The sequence below is a fragment of the Staurois parvus genome, unplaced genomic scaffold (assembly GCF_062004578.1).
Source record: "Staurois parvus isolate SC_StPar_1 unplaced genomic scaffold, SC_StPar_1.0 ptg000187l, whole genome shotgun sequence".
NCBI lineage: Eukaryota > Metazoa > Chordata > Amphibia > Anura > Ranidae > Staurois > Staurois parvus.
Genome location: NW_028317983.1, coordinates 4244598 through 4259209, shown reverse-complemented (window position 1 = coordinate 4259209; position 14612 = coordinate 4244598). Strand labels below are relative to the sequence as shown.

The window sequence follows — 14612 nt, the reverse complement described above, 5'->3', positions numbered from 1 at the left end:
AGTGGGGGGAATAGTGCCCCATCATTGGTGTCAGTGGGGGGAATAGTGCCCCATCATTGGTGTCAGTGGGGGGAATAGTGCCCCATCATTGGTGTCAGTGGGGGGAATAGAGCCCCATCATTGGTGTCAGTGGGGGGAATAGTGCCCCATCATTGGTGTCAGTGGGGGGAATAGTGCCCCATCATTGGTGTCAGTGGGGGGAATAGTGCCCCATCATTGGTGTCAGTGGGGGGAATAGTGCCCCATCATTGGTGTCAGTGGGGGGAATAGTGCCCCATCATTGGTGTCAGTGGGGGGAATAGTGCCCCATCATTGGTGTCAGTGGGGGGAATAGTGCCCCATCATTGATGTCAGTGTGGTGGAGGGGGAAATAGTGCCCCATCTTTGGGGTCAGGGGGGGGAATAGTGCCCCATCGTTGGTGTCGGTGGGGGGAGGAATAGTGCCCCATTCTTGGTGTCAGTGGGGGGAGGAATAGTGCCCCATCGTTGGTGTCAGTGGGGGGGAGGAATAGTGCCCCATCATTGGTGTCAGTGCGGGGGGGGAGGAAATAGTGCCCCATCATTGGTGTCAGTGGGAGAAATAGTGCCCCATTGTTGGTATTAGTCACACAAATGATGGGGCACTATTCCTCCCACTGACACCAATGATACTTACCTTGCTGACCCCTGCTCCAGCCTGGGCTCGCTCTCTCACTTACCTGTCAGCTGTCTTCCTTCTCTGGCCGCTCTCCTCTTCACTTACTGCGGCAGTTCCCTCGATCTTCTTAGATCTACGCGCGCTGCCGCTCGGCTCCTCCTCTCCAAGCTCCACCTCCTCGCCGGTGATTGGCCGCCTGTGTGCCTCTCCTGAGCTACAGTTCCGGTGGCCAATCAGCGGCGAGGAGGCGGAGTTGTTGAGGGATCCCGGAGGTGTGGCCAGGTGACAGGGCAGCGTGTCATCCCGCCCACACATCGACTGAGTCAGAGGAGCGGTGTCTCGGTTCCTAAGACCATCGGAAATATGTGTTTTCCGATGGTCTTAGGCGACCCCTGGGAAATGGTCGTTCGACCCCCAAAGGGGTTGAGAACCGCTGTTCTAGGTGGATACAAAGAAAAAAATACAAAGCTTTTTTTTTTTTTAGTGGAAGAAACAAACGTCATTTCCATGTTGAATACAACATGGAGTTACTCTTTACCCCCTATGTGACTACACTTTAGCTATTCGATGCCTCCTGTTAAATGAGAATGTTAAAATGTTTCTTTTGATCAGCAGCTCCAGCCAATCGGTGGCAGCGCTGATCAGTGTTTTCTGACAGCAGAGTCCCCTTTGTCAGAATACAATAGCACACCAGGGAAGATTCCTCCATCCACCTTGCTTGTCCCAGTGGACTGATCAAAAAAAAACAAACAACCCATCTTTGGGCAGCTTTAGGTACAGATACAGTGGGGCAAAAAAGTATTTAGTCAGCCACCAATTGTGCAAGTTCTTCCACTTAAAAAGATGAGAGAGGCCTGTAATTGGCATCATAGGTAGACCTCAACTATGAGAGACAAAATAAGAAAAAAAATCCAGACAATCACATTGGTTGATTTGGAAAGAATTTATTTGCAAATTATGGTAGAAAATAAGTATTTGGTCAATATCAAAAGTTCATCTCAATTCTTTGTTATATATCCTTTGTTGGCAATGACAGAGGTCAGACGTTTCCTGTAAGTCTTCACAAGGTTGCTGGTATGTTGGCCCATTCCTCCATGCAGATCTCCTCTAGAGCAGTGATGTTTTGGGGCTGTCGCTGGGCAACACGGACTTTCAACTCCCTCCAAAGGTTTTCTATGGGGTTGAGATCTGGAGACTGGCTAGGCCACTCCAGGACCTTGAAATGCTTCTTACGAAGCCACTCCTTCGTTGCCCGGGCTGTATGTTTGGGATCATTGTCATGTTGGAAGACCCAGCCACGTTTCATCTTCAATGCCCTTGCTGATGGAAGGAGGTTTGCACTCAAAATCTCACGATACATGGCCCCATTCATTCTGTCCTGCACATGGATCAGTCGTCCTGGTCCCTTTGCGGAGAAACAGCCCCAAAGCATGATGTTGCCAACCCCATGCTTCACAGTAGGTATGGTGTTCTTTGGATGCAACTCAGCATTCTCTCTCCTCCAAACACGACGAGTTGTGTTTCTACCAAACCGTTCTATTTTGGTTTCATCTGACCATATGACATTCTACCAATCCTCTTCTGGATCATCCAAATGCTCTCTAGCAAACTTCAGATGGGCCCGGACATGTACTGGCTTAAGCAGGGGGACACGTCTGGCACTGCAGGATCTAAGTCCCTGGCGGTGTAGTGTGTTACTGATGGTAGCCTTTGTTACGTTGGTCCCAGCTCTCTGCAGGTCATTCACTAGGTCCCCCCGTGTGGTCTTGGGATTTTTGCTCACCGTTCTTGTGATCATTTTGACCCCACGGGGTGAGATCTTGCGTGGAGTCCCAGATCGAGGGAGATTATCAGTGGTCTTGTATGTCTTCCATTTTCTAATTATTGCTCCCACAGTTGATTTGTTCACACCAAGCTGCTTGCCTATTGCAGATTCAGTCTTCCCAGCCTGGTGCAGGTCTACAATTTTGTTTCTGGTGTCCTTCGATAGCTCTTTGGTCTTCACCATAGTGGAGTTTGGAGTGTGACTGTTTGAGGTTGTGGACAGGTGTCTTTTATACTGATAACAAGTTCAAACAGGTGCCATTGATACAGGTATTGAGTGCAGGACAGAGGAGCCTCTTAAAGAAGAAGGTACAGGTCTGTGAGAGCCAGAAATCTTGCTTGTTTGTAGGTGACCAAATACTTATTTTCCACCATAATTTGCAAATAAATTATTTCCAAATCAGCCAATGTGATTGTCTGGATTTTATTTCTCATTTTGTCTCTCATAGTTGAGGTCTACCTATGATGCCAATTACAGGCCTCTCTCATCTTTTTAAGTGGGAGAACTTGCACAATTGGTGGCTGACTAAATACTTTTTTGCCCCACTGTATATTGGCTTTTCAGAAAGTGGGAGATTACTCAGCCAAAAACTATTATTTAGATTTTTGGTTGCAGTTGTCAAGATAGATCACACACTGGTTTCTTATATCTCAGGAACTTTTTTTTTTTTTTTGCAAGATACCCCCCACAAGAGTTCTTTGTCCTGTTCCACATGCATGGATACAAACAAAACAATGGTGTCGCACTTGCTTTATAATGGTAAGTAATAGAGTATCTATCTTCCAAAAAGTGACACCTTCATTACAGCCTGGTGGGAAAATACAAAAATATTTTTAAAAACACGTAATTGGCGTCTTCCATTGATTGAAGTCAGAAGTGCTCATTGCTTATTTAAGATAAAATATTCTGACAGAGTTGGCCTTCAATTGAAACAGCAGATTTAATTTATTATCCCCTGTGCCAAATACTTTTCTTTTGCTCTCCTGTCACTCAGTGCTCTGTTCAGTCTCCAGAAACAAATAAATTACCCAGTACTTCCAGGTATGGAGGAGCATGCCATGCTCTCTATGTGCTTGGTTGGTGATTGGCCATGAACTGTCACATAGGTGAAGGGGGGAGTCCTTAGTCCTGTGGCTGAGCTTGCTCAAAACGTCTTTTTCTTCAATTGTAGTGGTTTAACAAAGTGGCAGGGGCTCAAAGGAGATGCATGCGCTGCTTAGGCGTGTGTGTGGGGGGCACATTAAAGAGGGCCTGTTACTGTGTCCTGTATGTGCAAAGCACAGGTTTTCTTTAAATAGCATGAATTGTTTTAAATACACCAATACTTTTTTTACATATTTTTATTTCATGTTTTTTAATTTGAACAAAATATGTTAGTGCCTTTGCTAATATCAATGACATAAAATTACAAACTTGTTGATGCAGGCAAAAGGGTGGAGATACGTACCCAGCATGCATTCAACTTCAGCTTTTACTCATAGGCTGTATTCCGGAAAAATTACTGAGCCATGGATTTCTTTTTCCTGATTCAGACTTGTTCAGCTCTAACATGCTCATTAGTAGGAAATGCCACACATTGGCTCTTTTTTATTTTCTACATGTGTCAGGCTGTTGTCCACATTCTATTCACTTTCTACATAAGGATGCATGTGTCACCAGTTCATCGCAAGAAAATTAGCCATCTTTTCATGTTGTGCAATTAATATCAGAATATAATTCCTGTGTATTGGGGCTCCTTCTGCCTTATTAAAGATGACGATGACTTTTGATCTACAGCAATAAAAGAGGATTAGCTTTCATCTTGTGTGCTTGGGGCCAGGAGGTATATGTATCATAATGGCTCTCTTTTGGGTCAGATCTACGACAGGAGGGTTACACAGGGCTCTCTAGCTAGTTTTACACCAGCAGAGTACAGTATGTGCAATAACTTCTCAGTGATCAGCCGCCATAGAAGAAGCCTGAACCCCCCAGTCTGACAAGTGTTACCCTCACTACCTCCACTGTTCCTGGACTCCACGATACAACCACTGCTAATAATATTATTCGATTTTGGTGTCTCTCATTGTTAACATCCATTATCCCTAATTCCACTGACACACTCCTGTTTTAGTTTCAGCATCCTCCCCACGCCTTTCACAGTTCGGTGCTGCTAACACGATCGCCACCACCTCCACCATCCCAGAATAACCTGCGGGCCCATTTCCTGGACAGTGATTTAACCTCCGTCACACCCTCTGTGTGAAGAACCTGGCTCTTTTGCTATTCTAACATTACTGTTTTGTAAAGGGGTGCCAAATTTCTATTCCCCTGTACTTCACCTGTATATAGATATGACCAAATTTTTTTGTGATTTTGTTGCCAATTATGCGAAAATTATGTAAATATCAGTATCCACCATTTGTGAGTCTACCTGTTAATTGTTCTGTCATGCCTCTGTACTCCTCTACTTTACATACTACCCCCTGCCATCCTTCCGGACTCTTCTACTGTACATACTGCTCCCGGTAATACCTCCGTACTCTACTGTACATACTGTCCCCATCATACCTCCGGACTCCTCTACTGTACATACTGCTCCCAGTAATACCTCCGTACACCTCTGTACATACTGTCCCCATCATACCTCCGGACTCCTCTGTACATGCTGTCTCCATCATACCTCTGGACTCCTCTACTGTACATACTGCTCCCTGTAATACCTCCATATTCTACTGTACATACTGCCCCCTGTCATACCTTCGGACTCTACTGTACATACTGTCCCCATCATACCTCCGAACTCTACTGTACATACTGCTCCCTGTAATAACTCCGGACTCCTCTACTGAACATACTGCTCATGGGAATACCTCCATATTCTACTGTACATACTGCCCCCTGTCATACCTCCGGACTCTACTGTACATACTGTCCCCATCATACCTCCGGACTCCTCTACTGTACATACTACTCCCTGTAATACCTCCATATTCTACTGTACATACTGCCCCCCATCATACCTCCGGACGACTCTACTGTACATACTGCTCCCGGTAATACCTCCATACTCTACTGCCCCCTATCAAACCTCCGGACTCTACTGTACATACTGCTCCTTGTAATACTTCCATATTCTACTGTGCATGCTGCCCTCTGTCATACCTCCGGACCCTACTGTACATACTGCTCCCTGTCATACCTCTATACTCTACTGTACATACCCCCATCATACCTCAGGACTCTACTGTACATATTGCCCCCTGTCATACCTCTGTATTCTACTGTACATACTGCCCCCCTGTCCTATCTCTGGTCTTTACTGTACATACTGCACCCGTCATACCTCTGTACTTTTCTACTGTTTATACTGCCCCCGTCATACCTCTGGACTCCTCTACTGTACATACTGCACCCATCATACCTCTGGACTCTACTGTACATACTGCACCAATCATAGCTCTAGACTCCTACTGTACATACTGCCCCCTGTCATACCTCCAGACTCCTGTCATACTGTACATACTGCCCCCGTTATAACTCCAGACTCCTCTACTGTACATACTGTCCCACTATCATAACTCCGTACTCCTCTACAGTATATGCTGCCACCTGTCATACCTCCAGACTCCTATTCTGTACCTACTGCTCCCTGTAATACCTCCAGACTCCACTACTGTACATACTGCTCCCTGTAATACCTCCAGACTCCCCTACTGTACATACTGTCCCCATCATACCTCCGGACTCCTCTACTGTACATACTGCTCCCTGTAATACCTCCAGACTCCTCTACTGTACTACTGCCTCCTGTCATACCTCCAGACTCCTCTACTGTACATACTGCTCCCTGTAATACCTCCAGACTCCTCTACTGTACATACTGTCCCCTGTCATACCTCCAGACTCCTCTACTGTACATACTGCCCCCTGTCATACCTCCAGACTCCTCTACTGTACCAACTGCCCCCTGTCATACCTCCAGACTCCTCTACTGTACATACTGCCCCCTGTCATACCTCCAGACTCCTCTACTGTACATACTGCCCCCTGTAATACCTCCAGACTCCTCTACTGTACATACTGCTCCCGGTAATACCTCCAGACTCCTCTACTGTACAACTGTTCCCGGTAATACCTCCAGACTCTACTGTACATACTGTCCCCATCATACCTCCGGACTCCTCTACTGTACATACTGCTCCCTGTAATACCTCCAGACTCCTCTACTGTACATACTGCTCCCTGTAATACCTCCGGACTCCTCTACTGTACATACTGCCCCGTCATACCTCCAGACTCCTCTACTGTACATACTGCTTCCTGTAATACCTCCAGACTCTACTGTACATACTGCTCCCTGTCATACCTCCAGACTCCTCTACTGTACTACTGCCCCCTGTCATACCTCCAGACTCTACTGTACATACTGCTCCCTGTCATACCTCCAGACTCCTCTACTGTACATACTGCCCCCTGTAATACCTCCAGACTCCTCTACTGTACATACTGTCCCCTGTAATACCTCCAGACTCCTCTACTGTACATACTGCCCCCTATAATACCTCCAGACTCCTCTACTGTATATACTGCTCCCTGTCATACCTCCAGACTCCTCTACTGTACATACTGCTCCCTGTCATACCTCCAGACTCCTCTACTGTACATACTGCCCCCTGTCATACCTCCAGACTCCTCTACTGTACATACTGCCCCCTGTCATACCTCCAGACTCCTCTACTGTACATACTGCTCCCTGTCATACCTCCAGACTCCTCTACTGTACATACTGCCCCCTGTCATACCTCCAGACTCCTCTACTGTACATACTGCCCCCTGTAATACCTCCAGACTCCTCTACTGTACATACTGCCCCCTGTTATACCTCCAGACTCCTCTACTGTATTTACTGCCCCCGTTATACCTCCAGACTCCTCTACTGTATTTACTGCCCCCGTTATACCTCCAGACTCCTCTACTGTATTTACTGCCCCCGTTATACCTCCAGACTCTTCTACTATACATACTGCTCCCTCCACAAGTAGCTTAACTCTTCAGTAAAAGACAGACGTTGAATCCAGCATAGGTTTACTTCAGATACGTGTATTACAAGGGATGGTTTTCCATCCATTTAAAGTGTGAGAAGACAGTTCCTTTCCTAAACTCCATATTTGCACTAGAAAATAAAACAATTGCATATATAAACCCTGTCTGTGCAATAGAAATTAAAACTAAGCTGAGCAGCATAAGAGAGCAGATAGTGTCAAGCTAGGGACTGTACTAACTAGAGACGAAACAGGAGGGGAAACGAGAACATATCAAATGTGCAATAACAGTAATAAACAGGCTGATATGGGAGCACAGACCTTGCTTCTCCTCACTTCTTGCACATAGGGATAAGAAATCTGAAGGTCAATTCTCCTCAGTGGGCCACAGATAACAATAAACACTGATACACGTTCTAACCCTAGCCCATGCTGACCAAAACTCAAAAATTAAAGGCAGAAGGGTTTTTTTTACCTTCATGCCTTCAGCCCCCCTAATACTTACATGAGCTTGATCGCTATCCAGCGGCTCTCCCGGGTCTCTTTTCTCCTCATTGACTGAGACACAGTAGCGGTAGCCATTGGATCCCACTGCTGTCAGTCACAGCCAATGAGGAGGGAGCAGGGGCAGGGCCAATCTGTGCTCTGTGTCTTACAGACACACAGGCAGCTCGATTGCAAGCATGCAAGTGTGCCCCATAGCATGCAGCTTGCTCTGGGGGCACTCAGCAGGATGGAGGGGCCTGGAGTGCCAGCGGGGACCCGAGAAGAGGAGGATCGGGCCTGTTCTGTACAAAACAATTACACAGAGCAGGTAAGTATTACTTGTTAGTTATTTTTATATAGAAGTCTAATAAATTCATCACTGTATTCATTAATACATCACGATGTAGCTTTTTAATGTATGCATTGTAAGTACCTGAATTTGACATGGCATCAGCCTTTTGTAGTCCCTGTACGGCATATTTTTACTGAGGGAGAGAAAGGCAACACAAGGGGCCAGTCATTTGTCCTACAGTACTCATGTTCTAACACGGATCATGCTTGTAGGAGGAAAGAGCAGAGTGACAGAGGAATGAGTTCCTCAGCCTGCTACATTTCCTCTGTACAGTCACAAGCTGGCGGAGGAACAAGGCCTGTACATTTTACAATGCTGTGTGCCAGAGTTGTATAAATCTCAGGACTGAATGGACAGAAATACAAATCCATTGGTAGGTGAAAAACCTCCAATATACAATGTATTGCCAAAAGTATTAGGACACCTCTCCAAATCATTGGATTCAGGTGTTCCAATCTCCATGGCCACAGGTGTATAAAATCAAGCCCCTAGGCATGCAGACTGCTTCTACAAACATTTGTGAAAGAATGGGTCGCTCTCAGGAGCTCAGAGAATTCAAGCGTGGTCCCGTGATAGGTTGCCACCTCATCCATTAAATTTATTTGCTACTAAATATTCCACAGTCAGTTGTTAGTGGGATTATAACAAAGTGGAAGCAACTGAGAACAACAACCATGAAGTGGTAGGCCACGTAAAATGACAGAGTGGGGTCAGCACATGCTGAAGCGCACAGTGCGCAGAAGTCACCAACTGTCTGCAGAGTCAATAGCTACAGACCTCCAAACTTGGTGTGGCCTTTAGATTGATCAACAACAGTGCATAGAGAGCTTCATGGAATAGGTTTCCATGGCCGAGCAGCTGCATCCAAGCCTTACATCGCCAAGTGCAATGCAAAGTGTCAGATGCAGTGGTGTAAAGCACGCCGCCACTGGATTCTAGAGCAGTGGAGATGTGTTCTCTGGAGTGACGAGTCACTCTTCTCTGTCTGGCACTCCGATGGACATGTCTGGGTTTGGAGGTTACCAGGAGAACAGTACTTGCCTAACTGCATTGCGCCAAGTGTAAAGTTTGGTGGAGGGGGGATTATGGTGTGGGGTTGTTTTTCAGGGGTTGGGCTTGGCCCCTTAGTTCCAGTGGAGAGAACTCTTAAGGCGTCAGCATACCAAGACATTTTGGACAATTTTCTGCTCCCAACTTTGTGGGAAGAGATTGGGGATGGCTCCTTCTTGTTCCAACATGACTGCACACCAGTGCACAAAGCAAGGTCCATAAAGACATGGATGAGCGAGTTTGGGGTGGAGGAACTTGACTGTCCTGCACAGAGTCCTGACCTCAACCTGATAGAACACCTTTGGGATGAATTAGAGCGGAGACTGCGATCCAGGCCTTCTCATCCGACATCAGTGCCTGACCCCACAAATGTGCTTCTGGAAGAATGGTCAAACCTTCCCATAGACACCCTCCTAAACCTTGTGGACGGCCTTCCCAGAAGAGTTGAAGCTGTTATAGCTGCAAAGGGCGGGGCCAACCCAATGGGATGCCATTAAAGTTCATGTGCGTATAAAGGCAGGCGTCCCAATACTTTTGGCAATATAGTGTATGTATTTGATGCTTCTTTTTAGTTTGCCTGATATACTGCTTTAGATTGATGCTACTGAACTGGATCTAGTATTTGTACTGTCTAGGTTCATCTAGACCCGTCCTAACACTGTGTTTAGCACGGATGTTATCTTGTACATGGTTCCTGCAACTCAGCATTTCTCTTTATATTGGAGCTCTGCAAATCTCATCCTCATGTTAACAATGTCCTCCTTTGTTTCGTAGTGGGTATGCCATCAGAAGAGCCAGAAGTCAATTTGGATGAGGACGAAGACATAGCCGTCACCCAGAGCATTGATAATTTCACTTGTTCCATCACCCAGGTATGTTCTGTATTGTAAGCCGTTTTTAAAGCAAAATCATTATCTAGAGCAAGGGTCTCCGAACTTTCTAAATAGAGGGTCAGTTCACTATCCTTCAGGATTTAGGGGAGGAGGGGGAAGACTGTGGTCACTGGGAGTAGAAAATGCCCCATTATTGGTTTTAGTGGGAGGAATAGTGCCCCATTATTGGTTTTAGTGGGAGGAATAGTGCCCCATCATTGGTATCAGTGGGAGGAATAGTGCCCCATCATTGGTGTCAGTGGGAGGAATAGTGCCCCATTATTGGTTTTAATGGGAGGAATAGTGCCCCATCATTGGTATCAGTGGGAGGAATAGTGCCCCATCATTGGTATCAGTGGGAGGAATAGTGCCCCGTCATTGGTGTCAGTGGAAGGAATAGTGCACCATCAATTGTGTCAATGGGAAGAATAGTGTCCCATTATTGCTTTTAGTGGGAGGATTAGTACCCCATCCATGTTGTTAGTGGGAGGAATAGTGCCCCATCATTGGTATCAGTGGGAGGAATAGTGCCCCATCGTTGGTGTCAGTGGGAGGAATAGTGTCCCATCATTAGTATCAGTGGGAGGAATAGTGCCCCATCATTGGTATCAGTGGGAGGAATAGTGTCCCATCATTGGTATCAGTGGGAGGAATAGTGTCCCATCATTGGTATCAGTGGGAGGAATAGTGTCCCTTTATTGGTTTTAGTGGGAGGATTAGTACCCCATCATTGGTGTCCGTGGGAGGAATAGTGTCCCATTATTAGTTTTAGTGGCAGAAATAGTACTCCATCAATGGTGTCAGTGGGAGGAATATTGCGCCATCGATAGTGTCAGTGGGACGAATAGTGCCCCATTATTTGTGTCAGTGGCAGGAATAATGCCCCATTATTGGATTTAGTGGGAGGATTAGTACCCCATCAGTGGTGTCAGTGAGAGGAATAGTATCCTATTATTGGCTTTAGTGGAAGGATTAGTACCCCATCATTGGTGTCAGTGGGAGGAATAGTGTCCCATTATTAGTTTTAGTGGCAGAAATAGTACTCCATCAATAGTGTCAGGAGGAGCAATAGTGCGCCATCAATGGTGTCAGTGGGAGGAACATTGCGCCATCGATAGTGTCAATGGGAGGAATATTGCGCCATCGATAGTGTCAATGGGAGGAATATTGCGCCATCGATAGTATCAGTGGGAGGAATAGTGTCCCATTATTGGTTTTAGTAGGAGGAATAGTGTCCCATCATTGGTATCAGTGGGAGGATTAGTGCCCCATTATTGGTATCAGTGGGAGGATTAGTGCCCCATCATTGGTATCAGTGGGAGGAATAGTGCCCCATCATTGGTATCAGTGGGAGGAATAGTGTCCCATCATTGGTATCAGTGGGAGGAATAGTGTCCCTTTATTGGTTTTAGTGGGAGGATTAGTACCCCATCATTGGTGTCAGTGGGAGGAATAGTGTCCCATTATTAGTTTTAGTGGCAGAAATAGTACTCCATCAATGGTGTCAGTGGGAGGAATATTGCGCCATCGATAGTGTCAGTGGGACGAATAGTGCCCCATTATTTGTGTCAGTGGCAGGAATAATGCCCCATTATTGGATTTAGTGGGAGGATTAGTACCCCATCAGTGGTGTCAGTGGGAGGAATAGTGTCCCATTATTAGTTTTAGTGGCAGAAATAGTACTCCATCAATAGTGTCAGGAGGAGCAATAGTGCGCCATCAATGGTGTCAGTGGGAGGAACATTGCGCCATCGATAGTGTCAGTGGGAGGAATATTGCGCCATCGACAGTGTCAATGGGAGGAATATTGCGCCATCGATAGTGTCAGTGGGAGGAATAGTGTCCCATTATTGGTTTTAGTAGGAGGAATAGTGCCCCATCATTGATATCAGTGGGAGGAATAGTTCCCCATCATTGGTATCAGTGGGAGGAATAGTGCCCCATCATTGGTATCAATGGGAGGAATAGTGCCCCATCATTGATATCAGTGGGAGGAATAGTTCCCCATCATTGGTATCAATGGGAGGAATAGTGCCCCATCATTGGTATCAGTGGGAGGAATAGTGTCCCATCATTGGTATCAGTGGGAAGAATAGTGCCCCAAGGGACAGGTAAAGGAAAACGAAGAGCTGCATTCTGCCCCAGGGTTTCAGTTTAGAGACTACTGGTCTAGAACAGTGGTGGTCAACTCAAAAAATATACCAGGCCCCAAATGCAGCCCCAAACATGTCAGAATTTTATCAATTATTACCAGTCTGCTGACTCTCTGATGAGACTCTGCGTTTCCCATTCACTGACTCATGTTGGAATCAGTGAAGAAGATACAGTAGCCATCCCAGTGTCAGTATAAATCATACATAGTAGGATGGATCGTTCATTTGGATGTTTTTGCCATCAAAAGTTGTGTGAAAGTGGTTGACATTTCCTCAAAGTTTCCATGTGGCCAATAATAGAGTGGGACTGCAGCCTGAATGCTTTCCTAGTTTTGTTTGGAGCTGAAAGCTGCACTCGGGCCTCCCCTTCAGGCTTGCACAGTTGGACCTGCTCTGCTTATGTATGCGGACTTAATATGGACTATGTTGTAACCTGTGTGGGTTTTACCATCGTTTTTACCTCTAAATAAGGCTATTTTATATAGTGATCTTTAAGTTGCTGATAGCGCTGCACTTAACTGTTAATATTTGTCATTTTATGTAAATCCTGGTGCATGTGAAGTTCTTGACTGTACTCACAAATGTTTGACACAAATTCAGCCCCTGCTGCATCCTCTCACCTTGTGACTTGTTACAAAGTTTCAGTCTGATCACTGATAGAGGAGACTGAGGAAATGCTTCCTCCTGCTTGTAGCAGACTGAGGATATCATCGTAGCCTAGCAAAAGACAATGACTGGGAATCAAAGAGGGATTTTAAATGATAAAAAAATGTTTTTAATCTATTTATTATAGCTGTATATTGTGACATATCAGGATTGTGAACATGCAGACTTTTTTTTTTTTTTCACTGAGATGTCCACTTAAAAACGTTTTTGCTGGAGTTTGATTTAAATTCACTTCTAGTTTCATTTAATCCTGCTGCTCTGACCTTTTCTGAAAAGCTCGATTTACAGCAGAGCTCTGAGATGTTGGGAGTTTATCTCTCACAGGTATCTCTTGCTGTTTTTGCCTTTCTGTGTTTTTCCAGGAAATGTTGCTGCTAAGAAGGGACTTCCTTTATTATAGCCAAAAAGATGCAATCTCCAGCCAATGGCTGAGCTGTAAAGTGAACCCAAGCTACGGCTGTGTTAGCGTTGGTTTTTATTCATACCGTGCGAGGAGCGTGGAGGATAAAAATATCTTCCTGGAGATTTGTTGTTGTATAATAACCATATGTCTTGTTATATAAATGTATTTGTAGAAATGATGGTAAAAAACATAATTACTTAGAGCTGAACAGGAAGATATAAAAGACATAACTGAATGCCGCATAATTGCAGTTATTTATACATCATTAAGGGCCAGTTCACACTATGAATCGCGCAGGAACGCTCTGTGCGATTCCCATGCGATCTGTGTGCAGTGCTCTTTCAGCCCATTCATTTGAATGGGCTGAAATCGTGTTGGACCTCACCAAAAGTAGTTCAGGCACTGCTTTGTAACATGCACAACAATGGTGAATGGTGCTACCGTGCCATGCAATCTGGTGCAGGCGAACTCACTGCATTTGCAACCTGCGTTTGGACTATACACTTGCATTAAGTTAACACTGACACCTGCTGCAGATTGTAAGTGCAGTGCGTTTTGAATGCGGTGCAGGAAATGTGCACAGAATGCGGGTTTCCCACACTGCATTTTGGTGTGAACGAGCCCTCAATTTGTGAAAGGAAGAAGCAGCACAAAGAGCCAATCAGCTCATGCGCTGACAAGACACATGCTTATAGGAGAAAGCAGAGTGACAGATGAGCTCTTTATCGTTTGACTATCCAGTCTGGGGAGAGTCCAAGACCTGGGCTCAGAGGCAGTGTATGGAATGATACTGGCCATCAGACTGAGGAAATCTAGTAGCAGAAAAAATGTCCAAGACCTGGGCTCTGAGGCAGTGTATGGAATGATACTGGCTATCAGACTGAGGACATCTAGTAGCAGAAAAAATGTCCAAGACCTGGGCTCTGAGGCAGTGTATGGAATGATACTGGCCATCAGACTGAGGAAATCTAGTAGCAGAAAAAATGTCCAAGACCTGGGCTCTGAGGCAGTGTATGGAATGATACTGGCCATCAGACTGAGGACATCTAGTAGCAGAACAAAAATGTCCAAGACCTGGGCTCTGAGGCAGTGTATGGAATGATACTGGCCATCAGACTGAGGACATCTAGTAGCAGAACAAAAATGT

At 45.6% G+C, this 14612-nt stretch overlaps 1 protein-coding gene across 1 annotated transcript in view; it reads left to right on the top strand.

Moving 5' to 3' along the window:
- The window catches only part of NSMCE2 (NSE2 SUMO ligase component of SMC5/6 complex), a 432520-nt gene that overhangs the window by 406704 nt on the left and 11204 nt on the right, over positions 1 to 14612 (top strand). The window contains exon 5 of the mRNA XM_089677511.1: positions 10146 to 10243. Coding sequence (XP_089533637.1) covers positions 10146 to 10243 — 98 coding nt within the window. The remainder of the gene's footprint in view (positions 1 to 10145; positions 10244 to 14612) is intronic.